At 37.4% G+C, this 26103-nt stretch overlaps 3 protein-coding genes across 6 annotated transcripts in view; 2 read left to right on the top strand and 1 right to left on the bottom strand.

The window, feature by feature from the left end:
• The window catches only part of ankrd1b (ankyrin repeat domain 1b (cardiac muscle)), a 23069-nt gene extending 6269 nt beyond the window's left edge, over positions 1-16800 (top strand). Inside the window, exons 3-10 of the mRNA XM_017681936.2 lie at positions 11887-12015; positions 12104-12241; positions 12435-12542; positions 12639-12737; positions 15043-15141; positions 15875-15973; positions 16064-16162; positions 16647-16800. Of these exons, the coding sequence (XP_017537425.1) occupies positions 11887-12015; positions 12104-12241; positions 12435-12542; positions 12639-12737; positions 15043-15141; positions 15875-15973; positions 16064-16162; positions 16647-16739 (864 nt within the window). The 3' untranslated portion in view covers positions 16740-16800. The remainder of the gene's footprint in view (positions 1-11886; positions 12016-12103; positions 12242-12434; positions 12543-12638; positions 12738-15042; positions 15142-15874; positions 15974-16063; positions 16163-16646) is intronic.
• Positions 16737-22487, bottom strand: rpp30 (ribonuclease P/MRP 30 subunit). Its single transcript, XM_017681945.2, has 11 exons — positions 22188-22487; positions 20826-20881; positions 20670-20726; positions 20503-20568; positions 20332-20400; positions 20101-20190; positions 18503-18619; positions 18373-18402; positions 18226-18263; positions 18060-18139; positions 16737-17548 (listed from the first exon to the last, which is right to left on the bottom strand). Exons 1-11 carry the CDS (start codon positions 22267-22269, stop codon positions 17433-17435), a joined length of 801 nt encoding a protein of 266 aa, XP_017537434.1. The 5' UTR covers positions 22270-22487; the 3' UTR covers positions 16737-17432.
• The window catches only part of kif20bb (kinesin family member 20Bb), a 24340-nt gene continuing 19827 nt past the window's right edge, over positions 21591-26103 (top strand). For 2 of the 4 annotated variants that reach the window (XM_017681943.2, XM_017681940.2), the window contains exons 1-8: positions 22748-23028; positions 23161-23269; positions 23692-23781; positions 23873-23992; positions 24110-24248; positions 24340-24524; positions 25549-25609; positions 25736-25933. In XM_017681943.2, coding sequence (XP_017537432.1) covers positions 23165-23269; positions 23692-23781; positions 23873-23992; positions 24110-24248; positions 24340-24524; positions 25549-25609; positions 25736-25933 — 898 coding nt within the window. In that variant the 5' untranslated portion in view covers positions 22748-23028; positions 23161-23164. Of the gene's footprint in view, positions 21823-22658; positions 22714-22747; positions 23029-23160; positions 23270-23691; positions 23782-23872; positions 23993-24109; positions 24249-24339; positions 24525-25548; positions 25610-25735; positions 25934-26103 lie in introns of those variants that run through there. The other 2 variants (XM_017681941.2, XM_017681942.2) reach the window with 2 other exon arrangements.

Raw genomic sequence — 26103 nt, 5'->3', positions numbered from 1 at the left:
TTTTAAACCTTTAAAATGTATTAATATCATTTTTATTTCCAAAAGCAAGGAAAGTGTGGCTTTCTATGATGTGGGCACTTTAAAAGATTACATAATTAATTGCATTAGTTAAACAATAAGTTACATTTACATTCAACTTATATTCTGTATCTTTAGCTTTGTCTTTGTTTTCCACTTATTTTAAAGTCAGGAAAACATGGAGAAAATGTAAAGGACCATTTTAATTTCTAGAAAACAATTCTGAACACATAGTGACCTTTCCAGCTAGCAGTTCACATAGATGTGCGCTCTAATCCCTCTTAACGTACACTCTTGAAGTAAAAAACTCAAGTGGAGGCCATAGAAGAACTGCCTGTGGTTCCCTAAATAACCTTTAAATGGATGATTCTTTAAAGAACATTTTTGAGATGTCTGAGTATGAAGAACACATTTAAAGCTTAAAGATTCTCGAGTTATGGCTCTGGGTCAAATTCTGGTGTTGACACACAGAATTATAGGATATATAAGGCTGCAAAGGATACATCTGTACTGCCGTTAAAAAATGACCAATTGACATTTGACATTTGTGCCTCCTGCCCCAGGATACTGTGTAAATAGGCAGTGATACGACTGGTTGATATGATTCAGGTATAGCCTTTGTAATCATTAGATTTCCAAATCCATGTTCATCTTGTGTGGGCACTGTGTGCATAACACTGATATGTGTTAAAAGGCCTGATGAAAATCTACCACAGTGTGCTTCCTCTACCGTCCTACATGTCAGCACTAAGTTCACATTTCGTATTTCAGATTAATATAGAGAATGGCATGCTGTAGCAGCACTGTGTGGCGACAGGTTCATATGCCTTTCAGAAGGTAAATCAGTAAGGTAACACCTCCCCATATCCTCACAGCAGGGGCTGGAAATGTGCCGCATGCCATCTCAGAGTGGCGTCACCTCACACATGGGAGCAGCTGTCCCAGTCATGAGAAAGACCCACAGCCATGCAGAAGTGACCCACATACTCAACACCTTGACTTCTTCTCTTTTGCATGTGCGCTCTTTCACAGCCGCAGCTGTAAATGCTTAGCGTCTCCGACAAACTGCCAGCGACTCACGTGACCACTAAATAAAGACAGCACCTGAATGTCATAGGTATTATTTAATTTTAAATCCAATGAGCTTAAATACAGAGACTAAACAACACATCACACATGTTCACAACTTATACAGAGTCAGTATTGTTCCACTTCGCTAGTTGTGTTTAATGTGAGATCAAATATTTTCTATAGGGTTTAAATGTGAACCAAAACAGTCAGTAAAAATCATTATATTTTGGGCTAGGTCCATTTTTATTGAATAAGAGTGTGAACAGCACACTTAAGTTTCTTGCATAATCCAATGAAGAGAGGTGGACTGGTAATCAGGTTTTTCAGAGCATGTGTACCCTTACTGTGATTGTGTTCTTCGCTTTCTATATATTCAAAATGATGTCCACTGAAGCATTATTTCTAACTTCACAGAGAGGCAGAGATAAACTGCTGTAGGCTGAAACGGTAGATAAATGTGAATATGTTGAAGTGTTGTTTTTGCAGCTTAGTTTCTAGTTATGGATTGTGTGAGGTGGGGAGTGAATGGTCCGCTTTGAAACGTTAACAATGTTCACATACTACTTCAACCCCTCATTGTGTGCTAAAGATAGGTCGCTTGATTTTTGATACCTGCACATAATGGAGTAGGGTGTTTTTAAAGATGTTTGCTTTTTTTGCAATTTAATAAAAATTTACTTAGATTTTTTTTCAGTCCATCATGCAAAAAAGTTCAAAACTTTAAAATGTACAAATATCAAATGTCTCAAGCCCTGTAGCATGTCAGTGTCTACACCCAGCACATGGACTGTAATTTTTATATCCTATATTATCCTATATATATATATATATATATATATATATATATATATATATATATTCTTTCAACATTGTTTGCCAATCTAATTTTTTTTTGTGCTGACAGAATCAGTCAGTGTTGCTAATTATTTACAGAAGCTGAGTAAACAAGAAAGGTTAGTGGAAATTGGCACTACAATTTATTTTGTTGTGCAAACTCAAATATTTTTAGAGAGAGACATCAATAAGTTGTCTAATAAATATGTATCTGTGTCTCTATATATATAATATATATATATATATATTAGGGGTGGGAATCTCTTGGCACCTCACAATTCGATCCGATTACGATTCAGATGTGATTATAAAATGATTATTGCTGCATCTTTTTTTCTATACAGGATCTTTTTTTTCCTCACTGTGTGATGGCTTGGTACTTTTAAAGCAAAGTATTTGTAATGATCCATAATGAATTTACTTCCAATGTCTTTTATTAGTAAAACAAATAGAAGTGATGTGGCAAGTAAACTGGACGGCTCTCATTCACTGCTTTTTTTTTTTTTTTTTTTTTTTGGAGCACATTAGACGCTGCTACCACTCATCTGTGATAAAATGCACAGTTACGGTGAAATAAGATCCTGTGATAATGGATGTCCATGCAGCACATGTTACAGCCGTCCTGCCCATTTTCTTTAGTGATTTTATAACTCCGGATTTGGTCTCGTTGTAGACAGTCAGGGGTCACTGTGTCAGTAAAATGTCTGCGAGACGGGTTGCTGCAACACAGCGCGAAAGCCCCATTTCTCAATGAGACTGCAGGTCACTTAGCAACACAGTCTCTCCTGGCCAGTAGCTACGAAAAAAGACAGAGGGAGATTTAGCTAAAATGAACATTTAGAGACTTATTCACATTTATAAGCACCTTATTTGGTTTCCTGGAACATTAAATCTACAACGAGACTGTCAAACACTAAAAAGTTGTGAAGCAGAAGTCGCTTCTCTTTAGAATTTTCCCGTTCCACCTTAAATGGTGCCGCATATACATTTGGTGCTTCAGTCAGAATTTAAGGTGGAACGGGAAAATTCGAACAAGAAGCTGGAGAATAAGGAGCGACTTCAGCCTCGTAACAGTCGAACGATGAGAGACATTTTACAATAAGCTGCTTTACTTCTGAGGAAAAGTTTTCTGGCGGAGACGGGATGAGAGCAGCTGTAACTAGCAGAGCTAAAGCTTAAATCGGAGCAAAGTGAGTCTGTGTTTTCATTCATAATTTTTAGCCTATACTAGGACATTCATACACACTGAGACATACTGGGCATTAAATGTGTTTCCCAAGGTGGTCTGATTTTTGTTGAAAGGACAAAATGGCTCTTCTTAACATTTGAGTTGTGACTGCTGACCTAACCTGGCTTTAACGCAGAGGGAGCCAGTCAGATTTCTCACTCATCCAGTGTTTCTGTTATGTGCCGCCACAGACTGTCCGTGCGCTGCACTTACCCACTTCCGCTCTTTGCGTTCCGTCAACACTGCAGTATAAATGAAAGAAAATCGAATTTTGACATTTGTGAATCGATTCAGAATTGTTCACGTCCGCATCGCGATGCATCTAAGAATCAATTTTTTCCTGCAAGAAAAGAAGTTACAGTTTTAATTACAGGTAACCTTCTCAGTTTTCTGAACCCAGAGCTCGGTGAACCATGCATTTTTCTTGCTCACCAAACTAACTTTAAACTTGGATCTATCTGACCATGGCGGCAGTGATGAAAGCCCTGCCTTTTCACCATTATAAATGTTTTACTTTCTACACATTTAGCTATTATATGATATATTTTTCCTTTTTTGGCAACTCATCCTCATGTTTCACATGACTGGCTGTTTGTCATAATTGTCAAGCATTCATGTGCACACATACACATCCTGGATTAACCGTTTACAATCTCTTTTAAAATGTATTACATACTAAAGCTAATTATTCAGTAACTACAGGGCTTCAATGCAAACTGAGCTATTCTTAGGTTATAGAATTGTGTAATAAAACTTTGGGCTCCTTGGTGGTCCTGGCCATTAAAAGGGTTACCAGAGAAAGCTGTTAACTGCTGCTGTAAAACCAGTTAACCATGTCTGTGTTAGTTAGATTTTGTGAAGCTGACAAAAAAAAAACTGTCATTGAAAGTGCTCCAGTAGACAGACCCCAGGTCCACTTTTCTTGTCCAACTACAAGCCAAAACAAATGGCATAACGTTATCACCACAAAATCTCAAAACATGCCTTTGTTTTTAAGGTTTTTCTCCTCATCTTCTCTTTTTCTTTTCCCCCTTTTTTGGCTCCAGATGCATGTGCCCTTTTCTGTGCCAGTTGCTCTTTTCCCCTCAATTGAGCATCTTAGTCAACATAATGTACAGCAATAACCCAGAATGCCCTCTGGTGGCCACGGGGCACCAAGCGGCTGCTTATTAGCTAGAGTCACAACTAGTTGAATAAAACCAGCTCAATTGCTTGTTACAACTTAAAGTATTTTTTAGTAGAATTGATGAAACACTTTTCAAACAGTGAGCAATATTTTTTAAAATAGTTTTATGATAGGAACCTTTTAAGGTAACCGATTTCACAGCTTTTTTGAGTTCAGATAACTTACTTTATTCAAAAGTTCTCCTAACTGCTCTAATTTTTGCTGTGCTACTCAGTTAGGCCAACAAGACTGCAATGTGGAAAGCTGCAGTGTGGAAAGCAGTACAGATGCTGAACCACAAGGACAGAATGAAACTCAACATGACTGATAATCATGGATGAACAAGGATGAGAAGTAACTCTGTAACTCTGCAGTTAACATGACAGGGATAAGCCCCGTAAAATGGCAGACAGATATTTTTACATACATACAGATAGAGTTTTACAAGACTGTGATATTCTGAGAATGAAGGTTATTAAAAGCTCTATATAAGATGCATCAGCTCAGCTGTGACTTATTTGAACTCACTCTCTGCTGTTCTGAGTGTTCAGCCTCCTGAGTGCACACCCAGTCAAAGCCCTGCTCAACAGTGCAGAGATTTGTGTCAGGTCTGTGTCCGGACTGGTCCTATTCTCAGTGGGACAATGGCAATGTGTCTGGTTGCTAAGCAACTCGCAGAGCAGTCTGTGTGGGGTACGCCACTGTGGTGGGGTTGAGCACTTAGCATACTCCTCTGAGCACACTGAGGCTATTAACAATCATAAGTGTGCAGAGTAGCCTAAACCCTGTAGAAATAAAAGTAGCCTAGAAAAAAAAAAAAAACGAGTGGAAATGCAAAAGTAAAGAAATGACCACTCACTCAACCAACATTCAACTTAGCTTTTAAATTTACAATTTGGAGACCTCTCTGGTGGTAAAGTGTAATTGAGCAGATAATGTACAACATGCAACATTTTGTAATGTGGCTTGTGCTTCAGACCCCTTCCCTGAGGGGATGAATCTGATGATTATGAGTGAAATTAAATACATATTGAAGAGAACATAATAAGGATTGTGTCTTCTGTAGATGTGAGTGAATTATCTATTATTGTCATCATATCTTCATCTGTATAAAGTCGATTATGTATTTGAGGCATAAATATCGAGCCTAAACATCTTTTTTTTTTTCACATGCCACATTAATACATGAATATGTTTAAGGTGGTCTAAAAAACTCCTGTGAAATCTAATCTAACATATTTGATTTTTAAATGATTTAGGCTTTGCAGGCAGACCAACAGCAGCATTTCACACAGCATAATTTTCTTCTCCTTTTTTTCTCTAATTATGAAAGCTACCTCTTTCAAATAAAAATAAAAATAAATAAATATATAGTGCTGCTTTGAGGAAGGCATAACCTCTTGATTTATTTGCTGCTACATTGCCGTTGCACATTCTCTTTATTGTTTATTGTTACTTTTGGGAGTTAACTGGGACCTTGAGTACACTATTTCATTCCACCTCATGTACCACATGTGATGCGAATGACAATGAAGCCTTATCTTAATTTATGTTATCTTATCTTATACTGTACTGTAAAGAGAGATTATTGAAAATCTGATTTAATTCAGCTGCATTTTGATATATCTTGAAAGCCAAGGATAAGTAATGATAGCTCAGTAAAGAAATAAATACAGAGCTGCATCCTGATGTAGGTGGGGTTGCTTGACACATTGTGTCAGCCTGCACAAGTGTAGGGCTACTGTCAGAAATATATCATTTTATTTATATGCTGCTTGTCACGCATTCAGCTCGTCAAGTGAACTCCAACTCCCAGAATACTCTGGGAGATCCTGTGACTCCAGACTCAGGCTCGTGCACCTATCTGCGCTCACAATCTCCAGACTTTTGATTGATGTCACCTGTGCCTTATTAGAGCAGAGTACTAAAGCCTGGCTCTGACAATCAGTCAGTGCGAGGTATTGTTTTCTATCGGGAACTTACTGAGCGGTTTTTCCTTGTTGTCTACTCGTGATTTTGACCGTTTGAACTTGTGTTTTCTACTACGTCTGTTGACTTGGTACTTTTGCTGGTTACTTGGATTGCTTATTTGGTTTTTTGGGCTGAACTTGGACTACTTTTTAGCATTTTGCCCCTTTTTGTTGACTTGGCTGCTAGGTAGACGAATAAATCGCCTAACCTCTTATCCGCTAGCGTCTGGGTTTCTGTTAGAGCGTTACACTGCTCACATACATAAAACAAACTGTAGTATAATACTGCACTATTTCACTGTTTATTATTTACTTTATTATTACTTATTATTATATATTTTATATACAACCCCAATTCCAATGAAGTTGGGACATTATGTAAAACATAAATAAAAACAGAATACGGTGATTTGCAAATCCTTTTCAACCTATATTGAATTGAATTCACCACAAAGACAAGATATTTAATGTTTGAAAGGAAAAACTTTAATGTTTTTTGAAAATACTCACTCATTTTGAATTTGATGCATGCAACACGTTCCAATGAAGTTGGGACAGGGGCAACAAAGACCGGGAAATTATCATATTGTCAAATTGTCATTTGAAAATTATAAAATTTGTGTACCATTTTTGGTACTCAAAAGCACATCAGTCCCACAAAAACAAGTCATGAAAATGCCTAACATTCTCACATTGTCTTTTACTGCTCTGAAGCCTTGACAGTCTGACAGCATCAGAATATGGCGTCTTCCTATGCATTGCTTTCTGACATCATGTACCTCATATTTACAGCAGAGAGAGGCCTGACCCATCTCAATGTTTACTTACTGAGTTTTTGGGTTGAAGGACACTGGCTTATTCCTGTATATAAGAAATTAAGAGAAAAGAGGTGGTCATCTAAAATGCAACCATGGTATTCAGTTTAAATTTAAAGTAATTGTGCCTTAAGGTCATCAAAATTCACCTGACTGAAATTTGGAATAATACTCTGAATAGAGTCTATGGCAGGTGATAATACTGCACCTTACCTACTGAGCTAACATTTTCTTTTGAGCATAGCAAGAACAGTGACTCTTTTAGCAATAGATAAAAACATGGCCAGCACCACAACCTGAAAAGTAATAACATTTATATAATTAAATGATTGTCATTTATAGTAGCTGTTTAACCCTGTATGGAGTCATTTTGTTACAGCAGCATGAAATATCTACCCATTAAAGAGGAATACCACATTTACATCATCAAATTTCAAGATGAATAAATTCATGCAGAGTGGTTACAGAAACAGTCAGAATTATTCACAATGGTGATAGCAATCAGACATTCAAAGTGTTTTAATGCCTCTGAAAGCTCCCTCACAGATAGCTATTACATAACTATTTATGAATACATTACTTGATGCTGCAACATTGTTTTACTGAAAGGCAATTTATGGCAGAGACTTTGCCACCGATTTGCCAATATTAACATTACATATAAAAACTCAGAAGACACCCAGAGGTTTACTGGTCATTTTGTATTGCAAATAAAATGATGTATATAATGTTGTAAACACTACAACTATGGATTCATATCACCACCACTGTAAAGAAATTAGAGTGCAATTTTCTGCTATCAGCCATTTCATAACAATCAACTCTGAAAGACTTTGTTTATATCTCAACCATTGATCAGATGTGGGTTGAAATGGGTTATTATGGAGAAATTTACTGAAATACTTATAGATTTGTTTACAGTGGTGGTGATAGAAACCCAGGATCATGATGGGTCTGTACACTCCCAAGCAAAATAAATTGCCAAGCCCAAAATGGCAAAACAATAAGCTTCTAATGGTCTTAGCAACAAATCATCAAACAAGTAGATAAGGTGACTTAATTTGAGATATTTTTTATGTTTGAATACTTTAAACTTTGAAAGTCTTGTGTCCAAACTTGCAGACAACCTCTTACAGAAAAAAAGAGTCACTGTTTTTCCACTCAGCATTGATGGCTTTCACAAGTTGAAAAACATGAAGCTAGTTCATGTTTAATGTGAGATCAAATATTCTCTGTAGATTTTAAATGTGGAAATTTGGTCCAAAAATATCAGGAATTGTGCATTTTGTACAACACAAATATACCAATTTTATTTTCTATCCAAAACCACCAATGACAACGTTAAAATAGTGGTAAATCTGGGGGGACAGGTTTTCTTTAGAGAACATTTTGCCTTACAACACCCTGTATGTACCCCACCATCATTAATGTACTTAAACATTTTTTGGACAAAGGATTATCACAAAACAATCATAAAACAATGTCAGACATCAGGTCCGCACATTCATCACCACTTCATGTCATGGCTTTCTCTGCAGGAGCTTTAATCGTCTGGTTCCTTTCACCACTGTGAACAATTCTTAATTCAAGTTTAATATCTCTCTCAGTAGTATAACATTCATGTGGTGGTCACCTTCTAGAATCTGAGCTGCATTTATTTTATCAGTTGCACACAGTTTTGGCACTATGGAGAATACAGTCCAGCACTAAGATGAGCTTTCATCAAAAGAGTTGTCTCAAGTGCAGTTCATGCTGACAACAAATGTAAAATGATTATAAGCAGTGGATACAAACAGTGAGATCCTGACGCATTTCAAACAGAAAGAAATCATTTCTGATTTTTAATAATTAATAATTGTCCAACACATAGACATATAAGAACGAATCACTGACAGCTGGACGAGGCAGACAAAACTGAGGGTTTTACTTGTTTTGCTGTTATATCTAGTACGCTCTACCGGCTCTACAAAGTGTGATCAGTACAACTGTTTATATAGAAGGACTCCAGGGGGACAAAGGACCTGCTGTGTTGTGTTTGTATGGGCTAAATGAAAAGGCGGATGTTGTCTGATGTGGCACCTGGGGTTTGTGCTCATGACAGCAAATGGAACAGAAATACATTCAGGGAGAGCAGACTATTCCTCTATTGTGCTCAGTGTATGTGTGGCTGTGGTGCTTCCACACTTACAGTCTCATGGTGTACGATATCCAAAACATTTCTAGGGCAATGAAATGTTCTTTTTAGTGCCGTTACTGGAGACAAATATCAAATATAGTGGTTACATATGAATATTTTGTTAGTCACTGAGACGCTCTGTGCTCTAAAGAATGCTCCAGTCTACCACCCACACTGCCAAAGATGAAGATGTCACTCAGTCAACAGATGCCTCACATGCAATTTTTGTGATGCCTCAGCGTTAGTCAAAGCTGTTTATCATCTCATTTGCTGACTTTAACGATGGAGTCCTCACCATTTTATGATTTACAGGCTCCAATGTAGGGCACGCTTGTAAAACAGGCCACCATCATACATGCTGAACACCCTTGTGACCCATTAGTCCAACATAATTCAGCACTGACTCAATCAAAAATAGTCATCTTTTATTGGTGACAGCACCGGCAATGTGAAGCGAGAAACTTGAGATGAAAACAAGCCTATAAAGTAAGGCGATGAGATTTTATAGAGATATTATTGAGAGAACCCCACAGTCGCTGTGAAGACCAGCTTATAAACAAGGACTCCTTTAATGATATCAGTTTTCTCTCAATAAACATTTCCTACATGTCTGAGAATTACACGGTAGCTGTAATAACGAAATCTCCAAAATAGTAACTTTATAGGAAAAGGAAGAAAAGCTGTTTGTTTAAATGAACACTAATGAAAGAACATTTTATTCCAAGTGATTTTTGGACATTTTTTGTGGATTTATTATTGTCGATTGGTTTCTACTGACCATTACTATGGCTGTGTTCTTTGCTATTTCCTCTGGCCTTTTCATTGGGTCCACATTGGGCTTTCCTATTGATCTACTGAGTTTTTGGGTTGAAGGACACAAGTGACGTTTTCTACTAATGTACAATCCCATGCAAAAACATTGGCAAAATGTAAATGTAAGTCCAAAATGAAATGGTTTATAATCACTGGTTATTTTGGCCTAGTCAACGTTTAGGTCCACGTTTAAACCCTATAGAGAATATTTGGACTGATATTAAACACAAACTAACTTGCAATGTTTTTCGACTGTTTAAAGCCAGAGTGGAATAACACTGACTCTTCTTTCTGTAAAAGATTGTCTGCTACTTTCTGTACAAGACTTCAAAGAAATTGAAGGGAAAATACATCCTATATTAAGTTACTTCATGTATTTGTTTAATGATTTGTTGTTTAGGTCATTTAAATATTAACGTTTTCCCAAGTCAGCTGGTGCATGCATGCATGAGCAGATGGATGGTAATTGCTAAAATTCCTTTGATATAGTAGCATAAACTTAGTCAACCCCACTTGTGTTTCACCTGCATTCCTGCCACTGAGTGGTGATTGGCAGCTTGAGGCACCTTCTGAGTTTTTTTTATAACTTACATTCCGTACCGTTCAAAACATGACTGACATCTAATCGTGCATTCACCTCAGTGTTGACAGCATGACTTGCTTAGAAGGGGAAGGGCAAACTGGGCTTGATATCATCCTAAAGCATATATAAGAGATATTGGGCTTGGGTGCAGTACAGTTGGGTACACAAGAGACAGCAAGATCACTGGACTTCCATTCACTCTACACGACACACATGAGAGTGCTACGGGTTCAAGGGCTGGTAGGTGCACTAGGGTTGGTGGTTTACCATTGTTACTGTTATTCCAAAACTTCTGAAGCTACTAAAGATTGTTTGATGTTTCCTGTCAGGATCTTTTGCTGTGTACACTTTTGGATTAGAGGTTTGAGTTTAGATGACTTAAGCCCGAAGTCAAACCTGTTCAATAGGAGAAGTTATGTATGTTTCTATTAGAACCATCAATTTATCCAGATAAAATGAGAAATCCTGCTTCACGAGATACCCCTCTGGATTTTCTTGAGCGTTTACTCACACACATTTATGAAAAACATCAGTCCATGACTTCTCAGAAAGACAGAAAGGGGAATTCCACTGATTTTTCAAAATGTTTTTATTATTAAATCATTTAAATGTAAATAGAGATATTTAGAGTAAGTTGGTGTGAAATACTCTGAGAGTTGTTCAAAATGGTGGTGATAGGAACCAGACACCTGAAGTGTTTGTGTCTAAAAGCTATTTCACAGCAAGCTACTATATGAAATGGTTATAAATAAGCTAAATGATGCTTGAGATATTGTTATAGACCTTAAAGAAAACTGTTTTTTTCCCAATTTCAGCATGATTTATGTGCATCAACCTTACTTATATACCACAGAAAAAGGGTAGAATCTCTGGTCAATTTGGGTAGTGAAAATTGCTATATTTGTTGCATCACAACCCCTAGTTCCTATCACTGTAAAAAAATCTACGCTGGTAAATTACTCCTCAGTCAAGCATTTCACATCAAACTATTTTAATAATTTTTTTACATCTCTAAGATTAAACTATGCAGAAAACCATCAAAATAGTCTTAAAAAATTTGCACGACTGAACAGTCTATGATTTCAGTTAGACAACATTCATGATTTGCCCTGAGGCTCCATGAATTTAATAAGCCATCCATAAAGAACTATTTTATCTAAAATAGGAGTCATGCATATTCAATTTCACCAAAGAACTTCTCTTTCTTTTTAAGGTTACCAGCAAGAAATGTGGGGTCAATGAAGAATCAGAGTCTTTGACATATAAGGCATCTATCAGCCAAGACAGAGAAGATGAGCTGAGAATCTATAGTACACATGACGGTGATGATGAAATCAACAAGGTAAGTCAAAACATCCATATTCCATCCCAGGACTATGTGCTTAAAACAACAAGATAAATACCAATCACCATCTGTTTTTATTATATAGCAGGATGAAGAAGCTAATGAAGGTGGTCAATTAAGCCAAGACATTGTTGACAACCTCCAGAAGATTATAGAACTTCAGCAGAGGAAGAAAGTCCAAAAGACACTTGAGCTCAAAACACCTCCAGCATTTCACACTGTGGTGAGAAATAACATTAACACTTGAAAGTTCATAAACATTGGGATTTTTGTAAAATCTTCCGTAATTATCCAAATTTCCATATAAATAATGCATGGGCAATACTTTGTCTAAGTAGCCTCAAATATAACCTGAGAATATATACTGTAATTTAGTTACAGTATGTTAAGCTCTTGTGTGTTGGTTCTTCCCACAGTGTGATTTTGTTGATGAAGATGACTTTCTGAAGGCAGCTATGGACAACAAACTGTCGATGATTGAGAGTTATCTCGCCAGGGGTGCGGACCCAAATGCGTGTGACAATGTGAGTACCAAAGCAAACCACTTCTCTTTATTCAAACAGCTTAGCTAGCTTCTGAAATCCCCACAGAGCTGATAATCGCTCTCTCCCTCTCTCTAGTTCAACCGCACAGCTCTACACAGAGCTTGTTCGAGAGGCAATGTGGAGATTGTGAAGAGGCTGCTGGAAGCTGGGGCTTTAATTGAAAACAAGGACAAGGTACAACCCACACCTGATAAAATATTGAAAAATCCCTAAAAAGGCCACAATTTACTATATTTACTAGGAATTTACTATGAAATTGATTCTGACTAGAACTGGTTCCACCAGGTTGCACAAAATGATCTCCTGTTTCATAAATCCACATATTAACCTGTGGCAAACTGGGACAATAACAGCCTCAGTTTAGGTCATAAATGTAAAAACTTAATTAATCTATGAGCCACTACAACAAGTGCTCTTTATTGAACATACCAACAGAAAGAAACACAGAACCCAGACTTAACTCAAGGGGGAAATGACCTTTAGCCACACACTTCAACCCGCAGTGACCACACCCCCCATAAAGCCCACATTTCACCAACACCAAATAACAGAAGTAACAAACTCGTGTAACTATAACTAACAGACAACAAGAATAAACAACATAAATAGTCCCTTGTTGGAGGGTGCATGCTACCATGAGACTTTGCTTGTGATTATCTGCCTAGCCACAACTCCAGAGTCTCAGGCGCCAGTGCCAGCGCCAGCCAGTAGCAGAATGCTACAATATGAATAAACGTCAACTAAAACAAGCAGATATAGGTCTTAACTATGATCAAATCAGTGTTGAAATCAGATCTTTATAAATTTTAGCATTTGCAGTTAGTCAATCCTGAAATGTGGGGGTGCTAACGCACCTTCAGCACCCTCACTTCCCATGTCCCTGCACACATTCGTAGACAACGGCATATGCAGGACTTCCAGAGGGCCTAGAGTACCTGAAACGTGATTGATTGATTCCTCTGTCACTTCCTACTTGTGTCCCTACTTAATCAAATGTGTAAGGCCTCCTGTACAGTTCCAGAAGGCCTAACCAATCGGAGAGCTTGGAAGCATCCACAGGGAAAAATATAATCCTGATTAGACATAAGAAAGAAGACTTTTACTAGAATGCTAGCTATAGTTTGAATATAAGCATGACAATTCTAAATTAGACATGTATTTTTAGGTCCCCACTGATATTACCCTCACAAAGTTTTCTCTCTAACATGCTTGCAAAACTGCATACGAGATGGAGTACAAGTATGCAGACGCCTTACACATTGCTATTCAAGGCCTGCCATTTTCACTCTGTTACTTGGTGTGATAGCAGCTCAGGTGTTGACGGGTAAATCAAGACTCCAGAGAGCAAACACAAATGCGCCTCCTTTATGGCATCTTTTCTCTTGTATTTTTACCTCATTAATGTATTTGAATCCAGCACTACTACATCGTAATACATCAAACATTTTTATTACAAACAGCTACAATATGGTGCACTATGTAGATTTACAATTCTTGACTGTAGTCCATCTCTTAGTTCATAAATTAGAAGCCCCCTCCACTCTGTCCACCACAGAACCGCTGGTGATCAGATACAGTATATTGCCAAAAGTATTCGCTGGTCTGCCTTCACATGCCTATGAAATTATTTGACATCCAATTCTTAATCCATAGGGTTTAATATGATGTATGATGTCAGCCCACCCTTTGCAGCTATAACAGCTTCAACTCTTCTGGGAAGGCTTTCCACAAGGTTTAGGAGTGTGTTAATGGGAATTTTTGACCGTTCTTCCAGAAGCACATTTATGAAGTCAGACGCTAATGTTGGACAGGAAGGCCTGAATCGCAGTCTCCGGTCTAATTCAACCCAAAGGTCTTCTATCAGGTTGAGGTCAGGGATCTGTGCAGGCCAGTCAAGTTCTTTCACACCAAACTCACTCATCCATGTCTTTATGGACCTTGCTTTGTGCACTGGTGCGCAGTCATGTTGGAACAGGAAGGGTCCATCCCCAAACTGTTCCCACAAAGTTGGGAGCATGAAATTGTCCAAAATGTCTTGGTCTGCTGAAGCATTAAGAGTTCCTATTACTGGAACTAAGGGGCCGAGCCCAACTTGTGAAAACCCCACTCCATCCACCAAACTTTACACTTGACAGAATACAGTCAGACAAGTACCGCTCTCCTGGCAACCGCCAAAACCAGACCAGCTGTAAAAAGCACGACGATTACCATGTATAACCACTCAACAGTAGTCCTGTTGTCTAAAACTGACCACTGATGAAGGGCTAAAGGATGAATTATAAAGAAAAAAACATGAGCTGCCCACCTGTCCAGCCAGACACTGATGGATGACTGACTGTCGAGCTCTCCTAAAAAGCGCTATACAAATAAAAATTTTATTTGATTTGATTTAATTGTACATATCTAATGTTTACCAACAATGTGTATCTAATATAGTGGCAAGTAAATGCATTTCTTAATCATTTTTGTTCCAATCCAGCTTGACGCAACTGCTGTTCATTGGGCCTCTCGCGGAGGAAGCCTGCCTGTGCTAGAGCTGCTCCTGAACCACAATGGCAACCTTAGTGCCAGAGACAAGGTAAGAAAATAAGGAAAGCCTAGTTTTATTGGACTGCATGGTACTTGTATCATAGTGTCTACAGCACAGGAAATCCTTGCAGTACTGCAACTGTCTCATGGATGTGCATTTAGATTACTTATACATAAATACAATACATACAACAGTTTATTTACACTACTGCGAAGGCCCAAATGCCTTCAAATAATATTTTTAATGCACTTTTCACTGGTTTTAACTGTAGAAATCAAGAAGAAATCTACATTCTTCAGTAGAAGAAATCCTTCAGTATAAAAGTATAACTATCAGATGGAAAAGAAAATAAGTTCCCCACTCCCTAGTTGCTTCATTTCATCATCATTAAGGGTATACTGCTGCCTACTGTTTGAAAGGCTCAGTGTTAATACCTTAATACCTGGTCATCCCCGTTAATACCTGGTCATTTTGTATGTGATTGCTCAAAACTCATGTTGGTCTCATAATTATGGAGGTGGCCTGAGACATATTTTAGCCAGATGTTATACAAGTGTGTCTGAGGCATGCAAATGTGTACATTGCCTTAATGCATGTGCTTAAAACAAGTCACATGAAAAAGTCAGGTGTAAATGGGGTCAGTAGCTCTTGTAGGCTGGCCCATTATGCAGTCAAAGAAAAAAAAAATCTTCTCTGTGAGAGTCCTAATGTCACATAATTAACTGGCATCCTTTCTCTCAGATGCAATACTGATATATTTCTTAAACCCAATGTATTATAGCTCCAGAGCACTCCCCTGCATGTGGCAGTGAGGACAGGTCACTATGAATGTGCTGAACACCTCATTCACTGCGGAGCAGATGTCAACGCAAAGGACAGAGTAAGCCATATATTGTGCCCTTATCACCATTTCTGCAAAGACACAATAAAAGCCAAAACGCGAGGCATATTAAATCTTTTTTCCATTCAGGAGGGAGACACACCAATGCATGATGCCGTCCGACTGAACAGATTCAAATTCATCCAGTTACTCCTGATGCATGGAGCCAACCTGAAAGTGAAGAATTGGGTAAGTGTATTTAATGCTTTTCTCCAGACAGCTAGAAAATTATGCGTAATCTTGACTTATATTTCACTGGACCTTCCCTACTGTAAATCTTTTTAGCCCAGGAAAAAGCTCATTCTTTGCGCTGAAGCCCAGCTCAATTTTCTCCTGTATATTTGTACAATTCGATCAATTCTAATACTAGAGTAGAAAATGATGCAAAAGTGGTCTCAGGCCCATGTGCCCTGTCTTCAAGGATTGTTTAGAATATGCACAGTGCCATCTACTGACATTTTGAGGAACACACTCCTTAGTTTGGCCAAGCAAATAGTGCTCAGTACAAGTGAATAGCATTATGGGAATTAACTTATATACCAGACCTGTTTCAATAGAATGATAATACATTATAGCATTTTGTATTATATGGCAGTGATTTAGGGATTTGGTGACAAAGCTGCTGCAGACATACATGCTTTTCTTGAACTGACATAAAACGTGTTTTCTACAGGAGGGGAAATCACCCATGGACAGTATTTTGGAGTGGCAGAGTGGAGCTAAAACCATTCTTGACAACTTTAATGACAAGTCTCAAGCCAAGTGAATTGAAAAAGAAATGAAAACATTTAATTGTGCACAGCAATATCTGCGCAATGTAAAATAAAGTAAAACAAAATGTATGTGTTGTGATGCTAAACATCCTCTGGAACTACACAGTTACTTGTTTTAATATGAAAGTGAGACGGTATGAAGCATTTTGTAAGGCTTTGGAAAGCAATGCAAAGTGAATCATGGATTGACTCACACTTAGTGGCAGATTGAGAAGGTTATAAGGGAATATTTTTGGCTGCATGCTGAACTACACATTGACATTTAGTAGTACATTTCTTGAAGAAACAGAACTTGGCCTCAGGTTGTGTGCTATGTTTACTAATGTCAGTGTTTTAGATACATTTTTCAATGATAATCTGTATTTATTGACATGCTGAATGCACTTAAGAAGACTTGTATTGTTTGTTGTTTTTATTGGTTTCTTGTTTTCAAATAAACTCATTGTTGCTTATTATATATTATTTTCTGAGTAAACATTATTTGCACTATTCTGTTTGGTTTGATACCCTTTTAACTGATACTTTGATGTTTTATGTTTTACTACCAATAAGTTAAAAAAAAAAAACTTACAGAAAATCAGGTTCTGGAGCTTTAAGATATTCAACAACAAAAAAAAAAAAGAAAAAAGTTGACTAGTTGAACAATGTGAATAAAAAAAAAAACCTATTCCTACTTGGTGTCTGAATTAATCTGTTTCAGTTTTGGCCTTTTTGGCAGCTGGAGTTTCTTCTTCTGGCTGCTCACTGGGTGGCTGGGGTCTCTTCATGGTGTGAATGATACCCAACGCTGTTGCTCGGGTTTCTACAATATAAAAGAAACAAAAAAAGTATCTTAATATAAGGTTTATAAACAGCAAGTATTATCTTGAGATTTCAGCTGAAACAAGACTGAATTTAAAACAGTGTCTGATAAAATTTACTGTACTTTTTTTGCACCTTTCACACACAGAATGCTGCTCAAACTGCTCTAAAGAGATTATAATAAACAGAAAGCACCCAATAAAATAAAAGCAACCCCATTTTTGTAACATAAAAAGAAATTATATCAATAAAATAAACAAAATGAATACAATAAAAAAAAGAAATGGACTAAGAATGGCTCCCTGTGGAACACCATAAAAAAAGCATACTACTTAGAAACAACATTACTAAGAGTAACAAGATACTTTCTATCAATTAAATAAGTATAAAACCAATTCAGAGTACTTGATTAATAAGCAACATAAGCATGAACAGAAACTTCACAACAAGATAATTTGGTTGCTTTTGCAACATGGTGATAATGAAAGCTAAAGAGTATGTATATTACTTACCTCCATGCAGTACGACCGATCGGCAGTTAGTTGACACAGCAGCTTTAGCGTCCCCCTCTGAGAGGCCAAACACTAGCCCCCTAGACTCTGCATTAAGGATCATTCCAACTCATACAAGCCTTCAAACACAGTACAACTCTTGATAGCCCCAAACAATAAAGGATACAGATTGGCAATGTCGTACGGGCCACGCATCTCAAGGGGCTAAATAAGAAAGCAAGAAGAATATCAGGGAATAAATGACTACATACTAGGCCAATTCCTCACGGCAAGCATTAAAGGGAAAAAAGTAAAGAAAAACATGCTCTCTTACTGCCTCAGCTCCACTGGCAACAATCACATTCTAAAAAATTGGGGGGAAAAAAACAGTTATTTCAACATATCAGACATTATGAGCATAATATGTGAATATCTGTGTTAGCAAAGAGTGCAGCACAACTTACCTTGCCCTTGCATGTGGTCATCAGATTGATGGCATTTGCAATGGTGTATTTCTTCATGGTGGAATCTCTGATGGCTGCTGTGTAGCTTATCTCAAAGTGCACTCCCCTCTCAATAGCCTTACAGAATGAACATGGACAAAGACACAATCACAATAAGGGAAATAGGAGTGATATCATCTAGGTCTTCTCTAGGCCTGCCACTATTGATTTAATTAGTAATCAAGTTCCCATCTAACAATTACATTACACAGTATTTTTAAGGCTGCAGATAAATAAGCATGTCCATTGCAGCCTGCTTCTCTACTGTAAGAGAGACCAGTAGGACAACTGTTTAGACCTGTATTAGGGCTAAATATTTTTTATAGCAAAGTAAAAATATCTGTACTTATTTTTGATACTATGGATAAAAGTTACAGTTAACAAAACAATTTAATAAAGAGGATGAAAAAAGAAAAGAGAATAGAGTTAAAAGAGACAGCACTACAGTACAACCATAATGCACAGTGGCAGAGATCCAAGGTCTATCGGTATTTCATAAAAGCAATTTTGTTTAGATGCGAACAGTTACTTGTGCAATAAATGTTTCCATTAGTAGTAATATTTTAAATGTGATTAAACATTTGATCCAGTTTTTTTGGGCAGCTTTCTGACTTTTGCAAGAGAACTTAAATACTACTATGTTTGTCAGTGTTGTATCAATACTATCATTTATTACTGGCTGCCATGCACTGTTTGACCGAACTATGCTCACATAATAAATCCTTCTCTGTGGAGTTCATAAATGAGCCCAACCAGCTATGATATTTTGTTTTGCATATTACAGGTGAGAGCTTTGACCAGGCAGTTATTCCCCCAAGTTATTTTTCTGGTCATGCTTCTTCCTTCATTATAGCATAAAAAAAGGATGTCAGTTGGATGAATGTTGCAGAGCAGTAACCAATTTTATCATCAACAATGATTCGTTTTTTTAAAACACATACAGACTGCTTAAACTTACTGCTTTAGATAGGCTACATGACTGAAGAGGTATCTTGTCCTTAATTGAGTGACTATATTAAGTGGTCAAGTGTTTCTAAGACTCAGTTAGGTCAGGGATCAGCAACCCAAATGTAAAGAAGAGCCATTTTGTCCTTTCAACAAATAATCAAACCTCCTTGACAGCCACAATATTTTATGTCCATTTTACCATCTTGGCTGTAAATATGTCTAAGTATGAGCTGATGTATTAGTACAGGCTAAAATTATAAACACAAACGCAGACTTAATTGCTCTGCTTTAAGATTTACCTCAGCTACAAACAGATTAGGAGGCTGAAGTCGCTTCTCAAAAAAGATGCTGAAAAAAGTATCATATTGGTGTCGTATTCAAGGTTTAAAAATGTCTAGTGTCTGAGCTCAACTGCCAAATCACTGCCGATTCACTGCGAAGGTAAAATGTATTTTATGATTTTTTTTAACTGAGAAATCAAGTTTTATCAACAAATTGTGATAGACCTACTCTATTTGATATATTAATATATGCTCAGAGGCTAAGCACATTAAGTGTATCACAGTGTAATCACTATGCAACAGTGACTCATGAATATAATGTGAACTAACCCCATTGACCGGGGATCTTTTGCAGTGGAAAGGCTGCTTTTCTGTTGCTGCTATGCAGATGATGTCCACATCATAGGTCATGCAGGCTGCCTGTTGGAATGAAACATAATGAAATAGATTAAATTTCTTGATAGGGCTGTAGATTATTAGAGGGCTTGAAACACTGAGGATGAACTTTTAAAAAGAACAATAAATATTTATCTACATATTCATAGAAACTGTTTGACTTACATGGAACAGCTTCTCTGTTTTGGGAAACACAGCCAAAATGTCAAAGTCTTTGTACGCATTGGCCAACCTCTAAAGTGAATGACACATAAGAATATGTTTCAATTATGCATTAGATTATTAGTAATTCTAGCTTGTAAGAACTTTACTACCTGACATTTTATTAACACTTACAAAGTGAGAAGCATCTGTGACTACGACTGTCAAACGGTTCAACACTTTAATAGGCCTGGATTTACCCTATGTGAAAGGAAACATGGATTAGAAGACTCAGACTGCTTTTCAACAAAAAACGCCACATAGAAGTTCAATGATCACAAATAAATTTTCTCTCAAGTCACCTGTACGATTGGGAATTTCTCAAAGAGCTCTGCCACTGGTTGCGGCTTAGGAATTAGCTGTAATCAACATCAAGACATAAGTACAATGTTTAATTCGTCAAATTTCAAACACATGCACAGCATCTCTATAGACAAAGCTTAAGCACAAAGGATCACCTGTTTCTTCTGTTGCCCTTCAACCACATAATTTATTGCAACCGTGGAGTAGCCAACTGAAACAAAATAAAATTAGATATGATGTTTAAAAAGAAATGTTTATGGTCATTTTTGAGACAGAACTACATGGATTAGTCTTGCTAAAAAACACATCACTTTTCTTAGAGAACTGACTATTTTTCTGATCTGTCTGATGAAAAGGGAAACTTGTATTCTTGAATTTAATTCTGTTATAACACGAGTTCCAAATGGGTTTGTTCGGCTTATCAAGACGCAGTTGTTCTAAAAGATGCTGTGAGGGGTGAGTACAAGTTTTTAGTGGAAAGTCTTAGCATTCATGACCTAAAACGTAGCAATAAATTACTAAGGAATGCATTTCACTCACAAATGTATCACTCCAGAGGAAGTCTTTTGCAATGCATTAATCACAGATATTATTTGGAGAAAAGCTTCTACCCTATAAATTCTACTTTTCCAATTAAGCTAGAGAAGTGCATTTGAAGATCCTTCGCAATATTTACCCTACAAATGAGATAATAGCAAAATTCCAAAACATCAATTTTACACATCAAGTCCATGCCTTGTATTTCTGTTGACTGCCCTTTTGTTTCTACTTTTTGGTTTAACTTATTTTTTATTTGCAAGAAATACAAATAACTCTTTTAACATACGTTCCCTGATTGGCTGGATCAGAGGTATTAGTGGTAAGTAAGGGGTGGAGCAGCTTGTTGGATACAGGTTGGAAATAAACTCTGTAGGAAGATGGCTTTCCAGGACCAGGCCTGGCGACCACTGATGTAGGGCAACAGTCACCAACCCTCTTCCAGGAAAAGGACCTTTCAGCAAGTTTTACCTTCACCCACCTGTAAAACTCCTCACGCAGTTCTATAAAGGCTCCTAAATGCAATAATTAAATGGCTCACCTACGGCTAATTAGTGTGGGAGCTAAGGTCTTTAGCAATGTAGATCTCCAGGACCAGGATTAGTAACCGCTGAGGTAAAGTCTAATTATCACCAAAGTGCTTGCAGTTTTTCAAAAGTTCCTTCCTTGTCTTTACATAATGATAAAAACTCACTTTCAATGCTGTTGTGGTAGAAACGTTACCGTATAAGGTGAGTAGGCATGTTTACAACAGATGTTATAATAAATAAAATGTTAATATCGTAAGTTATAAAGAGAAGAACAGACTTGGACAGTACAGATGCCTATCGTGATTCTGGACTTCTCACTTAGCCATGTAACCTATCTAAACTAACGCTACAAGACTACCCAATAGAAGGCAACTGTATTCAGGAAGACCAGATGTTTGGCAACATGTAACTTGCTAGTTAGCAAACCAACTGGCTAAAAGTTAAACTTACGGTGAGCAGCTGTCTCTATTGTGCTCTGCAGCTTTGCCTTGTCAGCGATGGCGATGATGTTTAAATCCATAAACACAGACATTTTTACTTTGTTTTTTTGCCGAAAACAGACAACTCAATGTTAAATTTTCTCCAAAGTCAGAATCAAAATGATCTGCTCTTAAACGCTAAACGTATTCTCTCATTTAACGTTAAGATCCTCGTGTGTTGTTGTAAAGCACTATTTTGTGTTACTGTAACTTTATAGAAAGCAGCTAACGCACAGCTAGCTAGCAGCACCGTTTTCGAGGCATGGGCGCCGTGTAAACACATGGGTTTACGCGTTTGACAGCTGCTCTTGGGATATGTAGTTCATACATGACGTCAATTCCTTGAAGTCGAACTAGCGAAAACTACACTATCACCACTTCCGCTCCCGGCAAGCACTTCGGCTCGTTGGGAACAATTCGATTGGTGTAATTTAAACAGAAGACCGCGGCAGATGTGAACACAAAAGCTGAGAGGTGTTTCGGGTTCGCCAGCGGCGGTAACTGCAGATAAAACACTAACATTACAGGCGAAGAGAGGAACCGATTTCAAACAAAGTGGTGTTGTCAGTTTGTTTTTTTTTTTACTCGTGGATAGTTGTTTGTTTTTCTCAGCGAGGGACGGAGGTGGCCGTTAACTCGGTTAACGTGTAACGTTAGCTAGCTAACGTTAGTTAGGTTAGCTGCTGCTGGCGGAACCCTCCATCTCCTGTTTTGACCTGTATAATGTTAATATAACAGCACGCTGTGCTACGTTTGTTGTACTATGGCCAAAGTGTCTCCGCGATAGATAAGTGTTACTAGCAGTCAGTAAGGTTTGTAGCTTAGTTTTACATAAAGTAGTTACAGTGATAATGCTGGGTTATAACTAGGTTGTAACCGATCTCGCTAGTTGAAGTTGGCGTATTGTTGTTACCTAACTAGCTAGTCTTTTCATTTTTCCTCAGAGCCATGGAGTTCAGCTTGAATTCCAAACCGGAGAGAGTAGGATCTGTTATTGTAGAAGATTTAAGAAAAGATCTCTTTGTCGAATTCTCCAAAATACCTCCATCTCAGGTAAAATTTCATGGCTTACAGTTTCATCCCATATGACGATCTAACCTTATAGCAATATTAGTTACAGCATGCTACGCTATGCGACCATGAGGAATACAAAGTATTGATGTTTACATTGCTCTAAGACAATGCTATAGGGATATAACACAGGAACAATCATGTAAATGAGTGTAAAAACATTATACAGCTCTATTGATTTTTTTTTTTTAGAAAATCTGGAGTTCTTTTTGTAAAGGTTAACTTTTCACATCCAAGGCAATGCTCATGTGTTTTATTTTACGCTAAGAGCTTTTGTGTTATAACACTACGTTTACAGTGCTGATAGCATGTTTAAGCATTAAACAGTGTTTTAAATTCATTTCATTCCTTGGTTTATTGGAAATGTCTTGTGCTGAGTGCATCAAACTGAGCTTTGCCTGTAGGGACCTGTGGTACTGGAGAAGGAGCACTTGCAGGTCTATCTCAGGATACGCCCGTTTACTTCCACAGAGAGCAATTTTGGTGAATCGCAGGTGTGGACACAGTTCAGTGCACTTTACAGTCTCTTAAATCAGATGGTCAGATATGTAATAAACTTGTTTTAACACCACGCTCCCTAAACAGGATTGCATTTCAGTCAACTCCCCCGACACTGTGGTTCTGAAGGCCCCGAGAACGTCACTAACAGCCAGGCAAAGTGAAAAACTAGGGCCCCAAGTTGCACAACGATTCCAGTTTTCAAAGGTATAAGACTAGCTATTGTTATTTACTCTGTAGCATTAACACCGGTTGGGAACACTTGTGAACACGGTTCAGAATATATGTTGTTTGTGTTATGTTAATAATACGTTAATTCTGCAGGTGTATGGTCCAGAAACATCACAAAGACAGATATTTGACGGAACAACGAAAGCCCTTGTGAAAGATGTGCTGGGGGGAGAAAACTCCCTGATTTTCACTTATGGAGTTACCAATGCCGGAAAGACATTTACATTTTTAGGTGAGGTTTTCTTTCAAGGCTACTTTTTCATGAGCATCAGAGTTCTTCAGCAGTGAAGTTGCATTATTTATTTTTTCTTATTATTTTTAAGGTCCTGAAACTGATGTGGGAATTCTGCCAAGGTCACTGAATGTGATCTTTAACAGTATTGAGGGACGAATCTATACTCAAAATAACATCAAGCCCCATCGCTGCATAGACTTCACAAGACTGACTAAAGATCAGCAGGACGAGGAAGCAACAATTAAGAAAAACATACTAAGAAGATTCAAAGAGGTACAATATAAGAAGAGAGTTTTTGTACGTTTTTCAAATACAAGATTGGAATTAGTCAAGTATCGAAAATGAAAATTCTGTCCGAAACTGAAGTTCGGGACACACTGGGCCGAGTTTTACAATACATGTAAACTGCAATTATTATGTGTAAATATTTATGGAATTAAACATACTGTGGTATACAGTATGTGCCATGAAATCCAGGGTCCTCAATAACAGTGAATGACTGGTCATCCAAGGCAGTGAATTACATTATTTGGCTTAGGCTACAGATGGTGTTGGCATGCGGGTGGTGTGGGAGTAATGTTTTCAAGTGGTTTATAACCTTTAATGGAGAATTTTTCTCTTGATATTCTTAAACAGTAACTTCTTTAATTTTGCTCATTGAAACTGTGAGATAGTTTCACATAACCAGCATTTTCACTGGTGATCTGCTGCTGCTCAAACACACCTGCACTGGAAAACAAAGTAAACAGTGTTTTTATTTATTATGGATAATTTTCTGTATCATTAAGATTATTTTATATTATATAATATTATATAATAATATCATATGTTATATTATTATTATTAAGCTATTATTTTTCACTTCATAGTAGTCATATTGAGTCTTTATTGGGGGAGCCAGATTTTATGCCTTTTTCTCTTTAAGCCAGAAAAGCCAAAAAATGTGATCATTTTCAGCTGAAATTTTTTTTGGTGCATCTGTAATCATAATAGATCTATTCACTTCCATTATTTTGGTCCAATCCAGTGTGACAGAAGGAACCATTTACACAGCCGTTGAATACAGACAATAAAACAGTTGTTTTTATGCTTAAATATAGCCCAGTATTTTTTAAATTAATGCTTGCGTTGTTTTATATTACTATAATTGCTTATTAATCACTTTAACATCTGAAATTTATGTTGATTAATCTGCACTTGTAGATTTGCATTTTACACACCAGTGTATTTTCTTCCTGCATTTCATGCTATATCATTTTAAGGTCTTAACATGTTTGTTCATCCTTTTCTCCTTTAGAGTGATTTACAGAAAAGCACCTCCAGCATCTCACACTCTGCTTGTAGCACATTACTTGAAGGCAAGTACCATCTGACCTTGTGCTTATGTAGTTATAGTTTTGTTTTTTGCTTCTTAGTTGTTGTTTTTTTCTATTTTATAAGATACAGCAGTTGATGCTGAGTACAATTGTTCCCTTCTGCTTTAGGGTCCAGCTGTAGTGATTTGGAAGGAGAGAGTGTTTGCTTGGAGGAGGACTCCCATGTCAAGTTCTCAGTGTGGGTTTCCTTCTGTGAGATCTACAATGAAAACATCCATGATCTGCTGGACTTTGCTTCAAATAGTTCACAGAGAAGGAATGTTCTGCGCCTGTGCCAAGATGTGAAAGGCAACACCTTTGTAAAAGGTAACCAGATGTTTATATGGTTAGCTTGCTTCTGCTATTTTTCTGTACATAATACAAGACTCCCTTTTGAAAAGCATTTGCTTACCAGCTCCGTCTATTGTATAATTAGAAAAAGGCAAAGCTGCACACTAAAGAATTATCCATCCATCCATCCATCCATTTTCTAATCC

Source organism: Pygocentrus nattereri, chromosome 13 (genome assembly GCF_015220715.1).
Source record: "Pygocentrus nattereri isolate fPygNat1 chromosome 13, fPygNat1.pri, whole genome shotgun sequence".
In the NCBI taxonomy this organism is placed as follows: domain Eukaryota; kingdom Metazoa; phylum Chordata; class Actinopteri; order Characiformes; family Serrasalmidae; genus Pygocentrus; species Pygocentrus nattereri.
This window is presented reverse-complemented; position numbering and strand designations above follow the sequence as displayed.

What these genes read in the sequence shown, in the direction of transcription:
- rpp30 (XM_017681945.2), bottom strand. Translation starts at nt 22,269, where the DNA reads ATGTCTGTGTTTATGGATTTAAACATCATCGCCATCGCTGACAAGGCA. An exon ending in TGACCACATGCAAGGGCAAG is followed by an intron (nt 18,403 to 18,502) that starts GTAAGTTGTGCT and finishes CCAATTTTTTAG; the next exon opens with AATGTGATTGTTGCCAGTGG. An exon ending in CCGTACGACATTGCCAATCT is followed by an intron (nt 18,140 to 18,225) that starts GTATCCTTTATT and finishes TGCAGAGTCTAG; the next exon opens with GGGGCTAGTGTTTGGCCTCT.